Below are 13,340 nucleotides of genomic sequence, written 5' to 3' on the forward strand. Positions count from 1 at the left end.
TCCACTGATGAAGCCATGCTGTATTCTAAGCTCAGAGACGACGTTGGTCAGCAGAGCCTTGGCTCGGGGAAATCTAGAGCCAAGTCTGACGGTGCCAAGAGTGGTTGTGAGAGGATGCTGATTATAAAGGCAAGGTCTATCAAGCGTCGGTTTGTTCCCTTCCAGTAAGTTGTAGATGGTGATCCCTTGTCTACTATCCCAGTGATCATTTCACCATCCTTGTGTTTAGGTTTCAACTGGATTTTGTATACTATCTAAAACGTCGATTATAACAACCTCGTAATATGGGTATCAAGGAGGTGATTTGTATATCAGTATTTGCAAATATAATTGTACCCTTGCACATAAATACGCCTAGTAATTATTGGTTTATTCTTGTTCTCGTTTACCATCCAATATGTTGCGTCGCCGAGTGGTTCTCTGGGGTTTCATGTTTCCACATGCAGGGATATGTCCGAAAAGGCTATAGTGTGACAGTCGAGACGCGCTGAAACCGTTCATGATGCACAGAGTTACCTCCTTGTAACGGTTTCAACTTGCGACTTTCCCCCATGATATAGATTTTACCTGTCTAATCTGCCAAAATATTCAATCCAGATTAGTAATGATGTTTTGTATATCCGGAACAGTCGCTATCCGTTCAAATTTGCTTCATCTTGGTCTTGCGAGTAGAATCAGTAGCCAGGAGGCACTGCTTAGCGACAGTGCCTCCTGCTTCAACAGGGTCATTCTCAGGGGAAAGAAAACGTGAAATGTTGGAATGCTTGATGTCAAGCCTTGTCCTCTGGTAGTTATAAGAGAATGCTAATCCGGTGATCTTTCCTCCATTCCAATTCCAATCACATTATACTTTCACATTTCATCCGATCTATCCTTGTATTTCACCACTCAAACCTTATCTCAAACATCATGAAGTTCATGCCCATCTTGCTTGGCCTTGTGGCAACCAGCATCGCCCAGCCCATCGCAAAGCGTGCCGTCTTCACACAATCAACCTATGACGATCTGTCCATCAGCGGCGGCGTAGCAGGCAACGCCCAGCAAGAGGCTCTACAGAAACTTGGTGGCCTACCCAACAACCTGTCAACCGTCGAGAAAGACGACCTCGACTTTCTGAACAGTGTCAATCAAATCGCGAATGACGCGGAAACCGACGCGTTCAATCCTGCTATTGATGCAGCCTCCGGAGAAGAAGCTGATGCTCTCCAGGTAAGTTTCGCAGTTCTCAATTGTAGGAGATAAGCTAATAGTTTGCAGCGGGGCAAGATCAAGAACAAGGTCCTGAAGCTCACCGCTACCGTCCTCAAACTAGAGGCACAACAGGCCCAAGGTGACGACGTCGCTGATAAGCTGGAGGAGGAGAACAAGAAGCTGCAGAACAACATTGCACAAGATCAGGAGGCTGCAGGTCAGGCTTCGACATTCCTGCCATTCAACGCAAGTACATAGTTACTTAAGTAACATTCCAAATAAAGCAATATCTATATTCGTACTCTATCCGCATAACTGAATGTAACTCGGATCACTTCTTGAAGTTCAATCGCAATTGATAGACTTGATGTAGATGAACGTACTGCCAGAGCCTTCAGCTATGACATGTCCAGCTTCCACAACATGCATCCATGGCTTTCATACAAACTGACCACATCCAGAGGATTATTACGGGTCTTGACGCCAAGTAACGACCAATTTAGTGTGTTCGGCACGAGCCCGTAACATTCGGCACCTCGGGTTGATGTTATCACGAGATCACGGTTATTATCCCCGCACACCAACGAGCCAACATTGCACTCTCTCACATCATGAACCAAACCTCTTCACAGCAAACAGTCATGTTCGGGTCCGATAAATCATGGTCTCTATGGGACAGCACTTCTATCAACGATGCATTTGTTGTTGATGCACCGGGCGACAAAGCCGTGGTGACAAAGGTCCATAGCCCTTATCTGTTGGGCTACAGCCCAACAAACCCCAATGGACGCGGCATTCTCGTCATCGGAGGCGGAGGTTACATCGAGCTCATGCTCGGTCGTGAAGGTGTCGCCGTCGCCAAATGGCTGAATAGCCTTGGGTTCTACGCCTTTGTTCTCGTACACCGTTTCCCCAACAGCGAAACAGGGCCACAAGCACCTTTGGATGACGGGAGACGAGCTTTGAAGATCATGGCAGAGAGCGGCCTTACGCCAAAAGGTGTCAGCATTTGTGGTCTCTCATCAGGTGGCCATCTCGGTGCTGCACTTCTGGCAGAATACCCCCAAGCGTGGACATCGCCTGATCCCAAAATCCCTCAAGTCGAGTTTGCCATCCTTGGTTATGGACCCATTTCAACGAATGCAATCGGACGACAAATCATCGAGAATAAACCGCCTCTACCACCCAAGGAGAAACAAGAGTTTTACAATATTGTGCAGCCAGATGTTCAACTAAGCTCTCCGGCTCCCCCTACATTTATTGTATACTCCAACAATGATCCTGTTGTGCCGGTGGTCAACGCGTACCGCTTGGCGGAAGGATTCACGAAGAAGGGCGCCCCGGTCGAGTTGCATATCTTTGCTGATGCGCCCCATGGGTTTGCGTTAGATAGCGATAAGGAATTGCCAGTTTCAAAATGGCCGTTGTTGTGTGAAGCATGGCTAAAGCAAAACAAATGGATAGAATAGCGTCAGCATTTAAGGCTACATTGCAGCTCCGTTCAAGATGAACTATCTTCGACGGTGAGTCACTCGACTCAATAAAATAGTCAATTACCTCAGATCTGTAGAGTACCTAAGCCAATGCTCACTCTTCAGTTGATAATGTTGAATCCATTGGCGCTATTTCTTGATGTTCCCCGTCATTCAGTTCCAATATATTCTTCAGTGTTCCATGCATTAAACCACGCCCTGTGAAATCAATCTCAGCGCGCCCTTTGCCCTGGAGCTTGCCTTAGCTAAGCCCTATTCTCACTAGCGTGTCCCTCCAGAGCTTCCACTTCAGTGGCAATTCGAGCGACTTGCTCGTTCGTTTTCCTATATCTGTATCTCTGTCACTTCCCTCAACTGAATCTTCAACTCACCACCTTCAATCTTCCAAAAAATGGCCTCATCAGCGCGAACAATTCTCGCTTTCCAGCGCAATGCGAAGCTGTACTCGTTTGCGACACGCGTTACAGCAATCCGCCCTTTCAACACCCTCGAAGATGAGAACCGTGAGCTATTTAAGCAAGGCACTGACGACGACTTCGCTGTCGTGACAGAGCAGACCATATTCCATCCTCAAGGTGGTGGTCAACCATCTGATATTGGAAAGATGGGAAGCGAATCTGATGCCCACTTCACTGTTGCCTCTGCTCGCATGGATGCCGTGCGCGATGGCCAGGTTTTGCACTTTGGCAAATTTGAGTCCGATAAGAAGTTCACAGAGGGCGATATGGTCACGACAGAAATCGATGTTGAGAAACGTCTTTTGTACTCTCGTTATCACACCGCCGGCCACGTCCTCGGCTCAGCAGTCAATCATCTCCTAAAAGGCAAAGTCGAAGGGTTTGAGGAACTCAAAGCCTCACACTTCCCAGATTCAGCATCGTGCGAGTTCCAAGGTCTCATCGAAGGAAAATGGAAGGATCCCATCCAGACAAAGGTGGACGAATTCTTAGCAGCCAAGATGCCGGTGGAGATTGAGTTCTGGGATGAGGAGGATTTCCGAAAGAATGGTCTGAAGCATCTGACGCCTGATGCAAGTTTCGTGGCACCTGGTGAAAAGTTCAGAGTCGTGAGGATTGTTGGAGCAGAAGTTTATCCTTGTGGTGGAACGCATGTTGATACCACCGATCAATGTGGCGAAACCACAGTGAAGAAGATCTCGAGGAGTAAGGGCAAATCAAAGGTTAGCTATCTGGTAAAATAGAGATGATAGAGATAAGCATAGAGGAGCTTTCAGCGGGATTATCACGGCTACCTACACAAAAAGTCTAGCTATTGCTTTCATCTTCTGTCTGAAGACATATTTGCAAATCTTGCCTTAAAGGCACGATTTCGCTTGAGGCAACACGAATCCGTATAACATCCTAATTATCCACATCATAGATAACTGCCTGAGGGTTGTTCTCTGCGTGAGGAGCCCCTGGTTAATCGAGCAGGCGGCGTTACCCGATCTAGTCACTATTTCCGACGCAATTGGCAACGATGAGACTACTGTTTTCAGCGTTGTACACAAGGATATATGCAGGGTCCGCAATTCCAAGAGATCTGATTTCATCATGTCTAATTTGTGGTTACATACTTGCCACAAGGGATACATATTGTCGATACTGATGAATCACTTCACTTTCCACTTGCAGCATGAATCTAGTTTGGTCTATCAACCAGTAGAATTGACAAAATGTATCTACCAAATAATAAAAACTAACATACGTATACCTCGTAAAAGTCTCCAAGAATAGGCCGGCCTATTGCTTTTTGTTCCCAATCAGTCATTTACATCAAGACAAAATTTCCCATTTTCTTAGGCACTTCCGGCACCAAGAGAGTCAGCCTTCTCAACGAGGAAGCGAGGAGCAGGGCCGGAAGCATCAGTCTGGTAGAGCAAGTGAGGTCCAGCAACGATGAGAGTGCCGGTGCAGACGAGATCGCCGGTGTTGCAGAAGACCTTGGTGCGGTCCTCGGGGTAAGAGGGGATCTTGCCACGGTTCTGAGATGGACAAAGTCAGCATTTTTCATGGGAATAAATAATTACGTTGTTACTTACCTGGAGGTTCTTGGTGTATCCAAAGAGAACGGTACCGGCGATCTTCTCGCGGATGGCGGGGTCGACATCAGTAACAGCGGCGGCAGCAAGAGCAGCACCTTGACTGTATCCTCCAGCAACGATGACAGCGTTGGGGCACTTCTGGTTGGCATCGTTGAAGTGGCCAACCATCTCTCGGATGGCAGCAGAGGTAGTTCCACGGGGGAGAGCGTTCTCGCCAACGCCAGCAGTGTAAGCACCGCCGACACCCTGAATCCAGACTCCGTTTCTGCCATACTTGTCCTCGAGCTTAGAAGCAACTCGGGGACCCAGAGTACCCTAAAGATTAATAAGATTAGCATATGATCTGTCTGACATAGATGCTACGCTGCGGTGGAGGGTAGTATCGAGGACTTACCAGGTTACCAAGCTCAGTGGAGCCACGAGCGAAGACGAAGATGACACCGGGGCAGCTGCCAGAGTTGCCGTTCTTGAGATCGTTGCGGGTGCTGCCGCCGAGCTGACGAGCCTCAAGAGCAGAGTCCTGGGCTGTTGGGAGGGCAGATGCCGTGGCGGCGAGAAGGGCGGTGGCAATGGAGAACTTCATTGTGATTATTGGTGAGTGTGTAACTAATCGAGAGTTTGAGGTCCTGAAAGAGTGACTGAAGAAGTTGAGAAGTGAAGAAAGTAAAATGCTTGAAAGAGAGGGTGTTGAGCGAGAGACTGTTGATGTTTGTTGTTCCAATCTATAACATCGAGGATGAAGTCAACTATTTATCTACTAAATGAGCATCGTGTGTATTTGTCTCGGCATTCGCAAGACTAACTCTTTTAAAATCTAGAGTTGAGACGAAATGATCGCACAGTCCAAAGAATGATCGGTCACAAAACAGAGTAGCATCAACTGTTCCCACCCGATACCCTGTCATAACCATCTACCATACACTACCGGATCCCACGCAGCCTGTACTCCAGGCCTGTAAGTTATAGCGTAAACTCTTCTTGGAAATCAAGTCTTCCACAAGGTATTCCACACCCTCCATTCAGTAGCTTCTTTTCGCAAGATGCCATCAAAGTAGGAAGTTAATCCGCGTCACGATGTTGCTAGAGCCAAAGCACCGGCTGATCCACGAAACGATGGCACGTACAATGAAACGGGCCCGAGCCTCGGGCTATGCAGTTAATTAATCGATCAAGCCACCAAGGCGCTACATGACTAGGTTTAAGGATCGGCGCTGTCCTCTAGGCCTACGCTTTGACTCTCGCTACCTACGAAGAATGGCTTTTGCTTTTTCCCAGGGACCTGAAACGCTGGCGAAAGTGGGCAAAGAAAAATGCATACGCACGGTCTACGGTATGCCTACGGCGCAGATTGGAAACCAATATGACAGTATTCCCGGTTTCAGAGCTAATGTGAGAACGTGTTAGTTTTCCCAGCCCTGTCCTCTTTTGGTTTAAGGCAGTCTGTGTGAAATGAGGCCCCAGAGGTCAGTAAATTCCGCCCTTGCCCCTGGATCTTTTGAATGGCAGGGAGGGTCTCTCTCTGTATTGGTGCAAGTGCTTGCCCCAGAGTTTATTTAGTCCACCTGTGCTATGCAGACTCTCATTAGACAATTTTGTTTCCTTGCCTGACGGAAATAGAACCGCACGGTTGTGTCGCTAACTATAATTATGATTGACAACCAGGCTTCCTTTTTCTAGTTTCATGCTAATGGGTTCTAGCGTCTCGCATTGCGGTTGAAACTTGGTGTGTGCCATCCTTGACAAACAGGCTGACAGGTTTGGACTGACTCGATCAGTCACGCTACAGTTCTAGATCAGTTGCTAAATGACCATTTTTCTTAATGTGGCGATGCGAATACGGAGAGATTGCTCGGCTCGTTCGGGACACTGTTGTATTACTACGTAGATCATATTGAGAGCTGTTGGTCCATATGTGATCAAAACCTTGTGGCAATACATGCATAAAGCTGCCGGACTATTATTCTTCACACCATCTTTGAAGAACCGAGGCTGTTGTAGATAAATTGTACTCATAAGGAGAAGCTTTGTAGACCTATCAATACCATCCCAACCTTGAATTCGTCCATGGAAACACGTCATGTTAACAGAACAAAAGCTGCCGAGGCTGTTGTGAATATAGTGTTGAAGGCCACCTCTAATCATGCACTTTTCATTAAGCACCATTGCATTACTGTCATCTTTACGGACGTCCAGGCATCAGGTTTCCAGCGAATTGGTCAAGTGGGTTTCTTCACGAAAGGATAAAGTTTGAAACATCAAACTGGCAGGATGATGGTGGCAGCTGAGCCACTGATCGTCCCTCCCGTTCCAGAAACTAACTGATCGACTAACGTTAGTTCGCAATAATTACCTAGAAGAGTTTACGCAGAAACTTAGACTGGACTACAGTCTTTAGCTTAGAGGGCGACTGAAACAAATGCTCTGGAGGAATGGGGGGTGTCACATTGTCCATAAGCGGAGACAGATCTATCGTTTCATTATTCATTGAAAACTTGCTTCTTGAGCCTCGGCAGATAGACTAATAGACTGCCATACATAGCTTCTGTAGTCTTCTCATCGGTGATCCTTGAACTTCCCATCATCGGTCCAGTGAGAGATCGGTCTGGTAAGAGCCCTCCAATGCTTAGGCTCATCCATCGAGAGCTCTATGTTACGTTCGTTACAAGCCGAGGTAAAAGTTTTCACCCAATCGGCCCCGTCTTCGTTGTCAAGATCACCACTCGCGACAATGACCTTTTGCAGATGCGGATGTTTCACACTTGATGTAGTGACTAGGTCCAGCAATTCCTCCCACAGATACTTTTGTGCTTCACGCATGATACCAAACTCCTTGATAGAAGATGGAAGGATCTCGGAAACTGTCAAAGCAACTCCTGGCTCGTTTACTGACTCTCCTGGGAGCATTGATCCGTGAATGTGAAGCGTTTCGAGAACCGACATACTAGAGAGGTCTTGTAGTCTCTGGGTCCCTCTGCTATCCAGACCACTAAGGTCAAGCGACATGTGTCTGATGGTATCTTTCCTCCTCATCACTATTCCAGACATGACACTTGCAACGAGCCGTATCCCTTTGATGCCTGACCATATCATCATGAAATCCCAACCAAAGTAGAATGTCTCCAGACTTGGAAAACCCTTCATCAGCGTTCTCAGATTGTCTGTTGGGAGAGTAGACGCGTTGAAGATGAGCTCTTTGACATTTGTGTGACTAAGGTAGGGTGTGGTACCTTTGTGAAGCTCATGGACGACTTCATTAAACACAAGCCTCTCTAACGCTGGAGCGGCTTCGAGCAATCCACGAATAGCACCGCCGTCTGGTGGTTGATCTACATACCCCTGCGTGATAGTGAGTTCCCGTAAAGAACTCAGAGAATTCGGCCGGCACCATCGGAACGACCAGTAGCTCCCAATACCAATGTCAAGTTTTCTTAGATTAGGCATCAAAGAGAGAGCGGACGTGATGAACAGAGCATCGCGCTCGTCGTCAAATGTCGTTAACGTCGGAAGACTCAGGCGTCTTACGAAAGACTTTGACACTGGATTAAACTCGCATGTTTGTGCATCTCGATACAACTGGGTATCACTCATATGATCACACGACTGTAGAAACGCGGGCACGTAATCCAAGAAATTGTAGAGCCGAGCGTTCAAGTCCCAGTGAGGCAAAAGGACTCGGGCCACGGAGAGATTCTTAACGAGATGGCCCAGTTCCGGTTTTTTGTTGATGGTCTTCACAAAAGGGAAGAACAGCGGTCCTCGCGGCCGATGGTACAAATAAGGCTGTGCTATGCGCGCTAAGTATTTGCATGTCAAACAGAGGTCAACCAACGTCGCTGTTTCGGGAGGCGTATATGAGTCTGCGTAGGTGAAGTAGGAGCGCTTGTGAAAAGCTGCATTCTTGCAATGAAGGCAGAACTCCTGGCAAATAAGTCTAAGAATCTCTGTTGGAAGTGAAAGAAGAGACATTGGATGAAGATGGATAAACGCAGTTAGATGTGAGACTTGTCAAAGTGAGATTGTTGGTTTCATACAGCTAGTCACGTGCAGAAATGCTCGTTATCACTTGGGTTGTCAGTGTCAACATGGTCTATGTAATACCACATGATTGTGAGAAGATTGCATCAGTGGTGAAGCCTCAACAATGATTTTACGCGCCCCGAGATTCTTAACTATATCTGATTTATTCTGCAGTACATACACGTCATTAATAGAATATGTACTGTTGTCCTAACTCCCTTGCTATTGCAACATGTTTCGTGCTGAAGCGTACCTTAGGGTAAGTGTTTTGATCGCGTAGGTACCTAGAGAAGCCCCTCCTGCACAATACTACGTCTAGAGTTCACTCGGTTGTCAAAAGAAAGTCTTTGTAACCCACTAATCTATCCCGGTATTGCCTGCCGTGAAACAGATGAAATATCCCCGACAAGTTCATATTTCTTTTTCGCTCGGTTACGTCAAGTTGGCGGATGAACTGAACTCCGTCTGCTCGTCCATCCAAAATCTCACTGCATGAGGGCCTCGCGCGACCGTAGGACCCTTGTCGACGCTTGACACTATACTGAAGCACCTACAGGGCTTATTACAGCGTAAGAATGCTGGTGTTTTTCTTTCTTGCCGCCACCACTGAAACGCCATAACAGAACCCCGGCAAATTCGCGCAATATCACTCGTCTAGTTCCGAAATTAGTATTCATGTAGCGCTGTTCTCATGTAGGATGGCGTCAAGAGTCAAAAAGCAAAAATAGCTAGCAAGGGGAAAGAGGCAATAAGCTGTGGCCCTGATTTGATGCCTTACATACATGAGAATAACTAACTCAATGAACGCCGGAGATGTCTGCGCCGTTTCTTGTCTCAAATCTTTTCTCTCTGTTGGAGACAGGTAGCGGCACACTGTGGTTCTTCTCTTGTGTCCTGTCTGGAGTAATCGCGTAGTCTACTCCGTACTTTGACCAGGTTTGCGTCAGGCCCACGTGTCCGTTGATTGGTAGGGCTGACAGACTGACTAGGCCTTTGATTACTTGGTTCTACAATCGCACCACTTATCGTCCGTCAGCTCTCCACGTATTGGTCTTGCTTTTGTAAATGTTGACCACCGACCAACGAGGCGCAATATGGCCCCTTACTCAGGATGGAAGCGTACAGCTGTGTACCTAACCGGCTTAGTCGCAACGCTCACAACCTTTCTGATTGTCATGCTCTTTGTATCTCTCTTTGCACTAGAAAGGGATGATGAATCTAGAGGCAGAGGCAACAACCGTGCGGATGCTCTTGGCCAGAGTATTCTTCACCGAGGAAACTGCGATACAACCGCCAAGGCAAACCTTTGGATCCATTTGGCCATCAACATTATTGGCACCGGCGTCTTGGCGTCGTCCAATTTCTTCATGCAGAGTCTTGTGGCGCCTACGAGGAAGGAAGTAGACGCTGCGCATAAAGCGGGACAGTGGCTTGAGATTGGTGTTCAGTCCCTTAAAAACATTCGCTTTCTTGGCTGGCGAAAGGTCTTATTCTGGTCACTATTCTCACTTAGTTCGGTCCCGCTACATCTCGTCTTCAACGGCTGTGTCCTCGAATCCAAAGGCACAAATGGTTTCACTCTGTTTCTGGGTACTGAGAGTCTTATAAAGGGTAGTTGGCAGGGCCAGGCTCCTATCACAATGTCTTACCGGCAATGGTATACAGACGAGTTCCTGCATGGGGACAGCTATATGAGTCTGAAGAATATGAAGCATGTCAATGAGTCCATAGAGACCAGCAGCTGGGAGCGGATCAAGTTCCCGGAATGCATGGAGCGATACAATGACCCGGAGAAGTCTTTGGTAAGCAAACCCGCTCTCTCCATTATAAGGACACTTAGATTGGCTGACTAGAATGAAGACACATTCACGACATTTGATCATGGTAATTTACGACTACGAGGACGAATGGCGAAACTCAACAGATGGATGGAAACTCAGCCAAGTCTACAAGAACACGACCAACATGACAGATGTAAACGCCGTGAACACTCTCTGGGCCGTGGATGCGTATGCACGCACCGGCACCGCAAGCAAACCTGATAACGGTCCCATCATACAGCAATACTGGACATCTTACAACCTTAATGAACCTTCGCGGGAAGTCAGCGCATGGCCCATACTGGGTCTCATTAACTATCTCGACCCCGTATCTGGCATACTCGTCATGGATGTTTCAGCCTACAAACCTGAGTATAGAGTTATGCAGGTCGATCATTGCTGGTCTGAAAGGTATGAGGCGCCGTGTCGATTGAGTATAGCCAACAGTCTTCTCCTTATTGTCTGTATCATGTGCGCACTCAAATGCACGCTTTGCTATTTAGTTCTTAGGCTTCGCGTGTGGGGAGATGATAATCCTCTCATGACGCCAGGAGACGCTATTGCTTCCTTTATAGCCAGGCCGAGTGAAGAGACAAGGGGAATGTGCACGCTGAGCCTGGGAGATCTGAAAAGATCACCGGTCAGCCCAAATCTTGCAGTCGGCGACACAACACGGGGATACAAGTTGTTGCAAGGTCCCCGGCAATGGCACACAACCTCTGTACGCAAGTTTGGAAAAGCAGTGCCCCGAAATATATGGATTCTCTCATCCCTTCTCATCGGAAGCTCCCTCGCCGTAGCAGGGACAATGTTGGGAATCTCCCTTAGGGAGCAGAGTCTGTATGTTAATCTTGAGCCTTGACCATTCGCACAGAAGACAAACTGACAAGATGAACAGGGGCGATGCACGGTTCGGCCACTCTCCTGTTAACGAAGATGTATCAGATGCAAACCTAGACGACCTGGCTCTGTTGCCACTTACCATGGTAGCTAACTTGCCACAACTTATCTTATCAATATGTTATCTTGCGTATAATGGGCTCTTCACGCGAATGCTTGCTGAGTTTGAGTGGTCAAAGTACAGTGTCGAATTCAGATCCTTACGAGTCACCGAGCCGAGGGGGAGTCAAAATTCAACGTACCGTCTGCAATTGCCATACAGGTTCTCTATACCACTGATAATTGTGAGTATTGCACTGCACTGGCTCTACTCTAATTGTATATATGTGAGCAACTACGAAGGTAAGCATTGGTGGCCAGGATACAGTTTGTTGAAGTCATTCCTCTGACAAAATGCAGCATACGCTGCACATTATCCCTATGCTAGACAGGTCACAATCGGTCTACAATTCTCTTCAAAAGCTATATTGATATCATTTGTGATATCAGTTTGTGTCGCCATCACTCCAATCTTCCTGGCCAATGTTAAATTGCCAGGTATCATTGTGGTTTCTGGGGGGAATTCGGCGGTCATCTCAGCAGCTTGCCACTACCCCTCCAGGACACTCAAATCACTGAGCCGCGCCACGTCGACAAACAGCCTCCGCGGTATTGAGTACGATAATATGAGTGCTAGACTAATCGTGGATGAAGACGCGGAAGAGCTTGAGGGTGTGGTGAGGAAGAAGGTCAAATGGGGGAGGCTGTCGATGGGAAAGAGCCAGGAGAGTCAAGTTGGTCACCTAGGATTTGGGACGGAGGATCAAGATGTTGATAGGCCGGTGGAAGGCGAGCATTATAGCGGCCTTTGAGAGGCACTTTTGTGACGGAGCTGTACAAGGAAGGAAGGGAAGAAGGGAGAGAGGGACGGAAGCAGGGTTTTACGTTGTTGTACCACTATGTATTACTTTTGTAGGAGTGAGTAGATAACAGAGATTTTACTAATGATGACATGCGATTTGTACATGTCATTAATACTTTATGTTAACAGCTAGCTCTCCGAATTGCAACCATGAGTTATAGAATGGTCAAATCTGGTGAGTAGGATGGCAGTTCATCAGCATCCTCTTGGGAGATGATCTGTTCAATTCCAACGCCTACAAGGTCATTTCCAGCAGTATCAAAGTTGTGATTGATATCGGAAAGTCGGCATTTATTGTTGGAAGGAACATTGACAGAAGTTCCAGCTCCCAGGGTCCACCAAGAATGCAACAAGTCGAACCTATCAAATAACGCGTGGTCCATGGCAGTGGTCTCGCCTCAACACCATTACTGCTGGTATCTGATATCGCGTCGACCTATCGTCGGTCACATATCATCACTGGTAGTTGACGCGTCGAGATACTATCCCTTTCTCAGTAGTTGGCAATCAATTGACAGCAAAGGTTCATTCATTGACGAGACTTGATATCAATTATGTTACGAACTAACAGCCCATCCGGCTAACTCGGCGATAAATATGTCGCCAAAGAACATTTCCTTATCTAGATCTTCTCGGACGATTCTAGCCTCTCTTGGCAGGTCGCATTAAAAAAGTGCCGATATGCCGAGACGCGTCCCCAAATTAAGAACAACGCTGAATGGCCATTGCGGGGAAGAATTGAAGGCTAGTTTCCAAGGTCATGTCACTCCCTTGCCATTGATGGCGTGTTCTGTCTATCCATTACCCCAATTAGAGAGTGACGCTCGAAGCGATAGAAGACTAGATCTCGTTAGGCAAGTAAGTCAGCATCTTAAGCCGTTATCCGATGATGGATACGAAATTACGTAGTGTCTTGGTCTCGCGTGATTGGGTACCGATCTGGGATTTGAACCTCGGAATCTGTTCAATCCGCC

General features: G+C 47.3%; 6 protein-coding genes across 6 annotated transcripts; 4 read left to right on the forward strand and 2 right to left on the reverse strand.

Moving 5' to 3' along the window:
* The first annotated feature begins 757 nt into the window (after positions 1–757).
* On the forward strand, positions 758–1,493 carry EDB82DRAFT_499209 (uncharacterized protein). Its single transcript, XM_025734978.2, has 2 exons — positions 758–1,209; positions 1,258–1,493. Exons 1-2 carry the CDS (start codon positions 910–912, stop codon positions 1,447–1,449), a joined length of 492 nt encoding a protein of 163 aa, XP_025585730.2. The 5' UTR covers positions 758–909; the 3' UTR covers positions 1,450–1,493.
* A 305-nt stretch (positions 1,494–1,798) lies between these two features.
* Positions 1,799–2,832, forward strand: EDB82DRAFT_499210 (putative xylanase 13). The gene has a single exon (XM_065608590.1). It carries the CDS (start codon positions 1,803–1,805, stop codon positions 2,658–2,660), a length of 858 nt encoding a protein of 285 aa, XP_065464838.1. The 5' UTR covers positions 1,799–1,802; the 3' UTR covers positions 2,661–2,832.
* A 134-nt stretch (positions 2,833–2,966) lies between these two features.
* Positions 2,967–3,960, forward strand: EDB82DRAFT_499211 (Threonyl/alanyl tRNA synthetase). Its single transcript, XM_025734979.2, has one exon. It carries the CDS (start codon positions 3,076–3,078, stop codon positions 3,883–3,885), a length of 810 nt encoding a protein of 269 aa, XP_025585731.1. The 5' UTR covers positions 2,967–3,075; the 3' UTR covers positions 3,886–3,960.
* Positions 3,961–4,332: 372 nt separating this feature from the next.
* Positions 4,333–5,568, reverse strand: EDB82DRAFT_536425 (cutinase-domain-containing protein). Its single transcript, XM_025734980.2, has 3 exons — positions 5,123–5,568; positions 4,726–5,043; positions 4,333–4,668 (listed from the first exon to the last, which is right to left on the reverse strand). The coding sequence occupies exons 1-3, from the start codon at positions 5,309–5,311 to the stop codon at positions 4,483–4,485; spliced, it is 693 nt and encodes a 230-aa protein (XP_025585732.1). The 5' UTR covers positions 5,312–5,568; the 3' UTR covers positions 4,333–4,482.
* Positions 5,569–7,183: 1,615 nt separating this feature from the next.
* Positions 7,184–8,714, reverse strand: EDB82DRAFT_499213 (uncharacterized protein). Its single transcript, XM_025734981.2, has one exon. It carries the CDS (start codon positions 8,692–8,694, stop codon positions 7,282–7,284), a length of 1,413 nt encoding a protein of 470 aa, XP_025585733.1. The 5' UTR covers positions 8,695–8,714; the 3' UTR covers positions 7,184–7,281.
* A 1,018-nt stretch (positions 8,715–9,732) lies between these two features.
* Positions 9,733–12,485, forward strand: EDB82DRAFT_575012 (uncharacterized protein). The gene is made up of 4 exons (XM_025734982.2): positions 9,733–10,547; positions 10,606–11,405; positions 11,464–11,807; positions 11,865–12,485. Exons 1-4 carry the CDS (start codon positions 9,840–9,842, stop codon positions 12,314–12,316), a joined length of 2,304 nt encoding a protein of 767 aa, XP_025585734.1. The 5' UTR covers positions 9,733–9,839; the 3' UTR covers positions 12,317–12,485.
* The last annotated feature ends 855 nt before the right edge of the window (positions 12,486–13,340 follow it).

Source organism: Fusarium venenatum (genome assembly GCF_020744135.1).
Source record: "Fusarium venenatum strain MPI-CAGE-CH-0201 chromosome Unknown EDB82scaffold_2, whole genome shotgun sequence".
NCBI classification, from domain to species: domain Eukaryota; kingdom Fungi; phylum Ascomycota; class Sordariomycetes; order Hypocreales; family Nectriaceae; genus Fusarium; species Fusarium venenatum.

Bases quoted from the DNA above. Each gene is read 5' to 3' on its own strand.
- EDB82DRAFT_575012 (XM_025734982.2), top strand. From the start codon at position 9,840: ATGGCCCCTTACTCAGGATGGAAGCGTACAGCTGTGTACCTAACCGGC. The intron at 10,548-10,605 runs GTAAGCAAACCC...ACTAGAATGAAG, and splicing joins ATGACCCGGAGAAGTCTTTG to ACACATTCACGACATTTGAT. The intron at 11,406-11,463 runs GTATGTTAATCT...CAAGATGAACAG, and splicing joins TCCCTTAGGGAGCAGAGTCT to GGGCGATGCACGGTTCGGCC.
- EDB82DRAFT_499209 (XM_025734978.2), top strand. From the start codon at position 910: ATGAAGTTCATGCCCATCTTGCTTGGCCTTGTGGCAACCAGCATCGCC. The intron at 1,210-1,257 runs GTAAGTTTCGCA...AATAGTTTGCAG, and splicing joins AAGAAGCTGATGCTCTCCAG to CGGGGCAAGATCAAGAACAA.
- EDB82DRAFT_536425 (XM_025734980.2), bottom strand. From the start codon at position 5,311: ATGAAGTTCTCCATTGCCACCGCCCTTCTCGCCGCCACGGCATCTGCC. The intron at 5,044-5,122 runs GTAAGTCCTCGA...ATTAATCTTTAG, and splicing joins CCACTGAGCTTGGTAACCTG to GGTACTCTGGGTCCCCGAGT. The intron at 4,669-4,725 runs GTAAGTAACAAC...TGTCCATCTCAG, and splicing joins GATACACCAAGAACCTCCAG to AACCGTGGCAAGATCCCCTC.
- EDB82DRAFT_499210 (XM_065608590.1), top strand. From the start codon at position 1,803: ATGAACCAAACCTCTTCACAGCAAACAGTCATGTTCGGGTCCGATAAA.
- EDB82DRAFT_499213 (XM_025734981.2), bottom strand. From the start codon at position 8,694: ATGTCTCTTCTTTCACTTCCAACAGAGATTCTTAGACTTATTTGCCAG.
- EDB82DRAFT_499211 (XM_025734979.2), top strand. From the start codon at position 3,076: ATGGCCTCATCAGCGCGAACAATTCTCGCTTTCCAGCGCAATGCGAAG.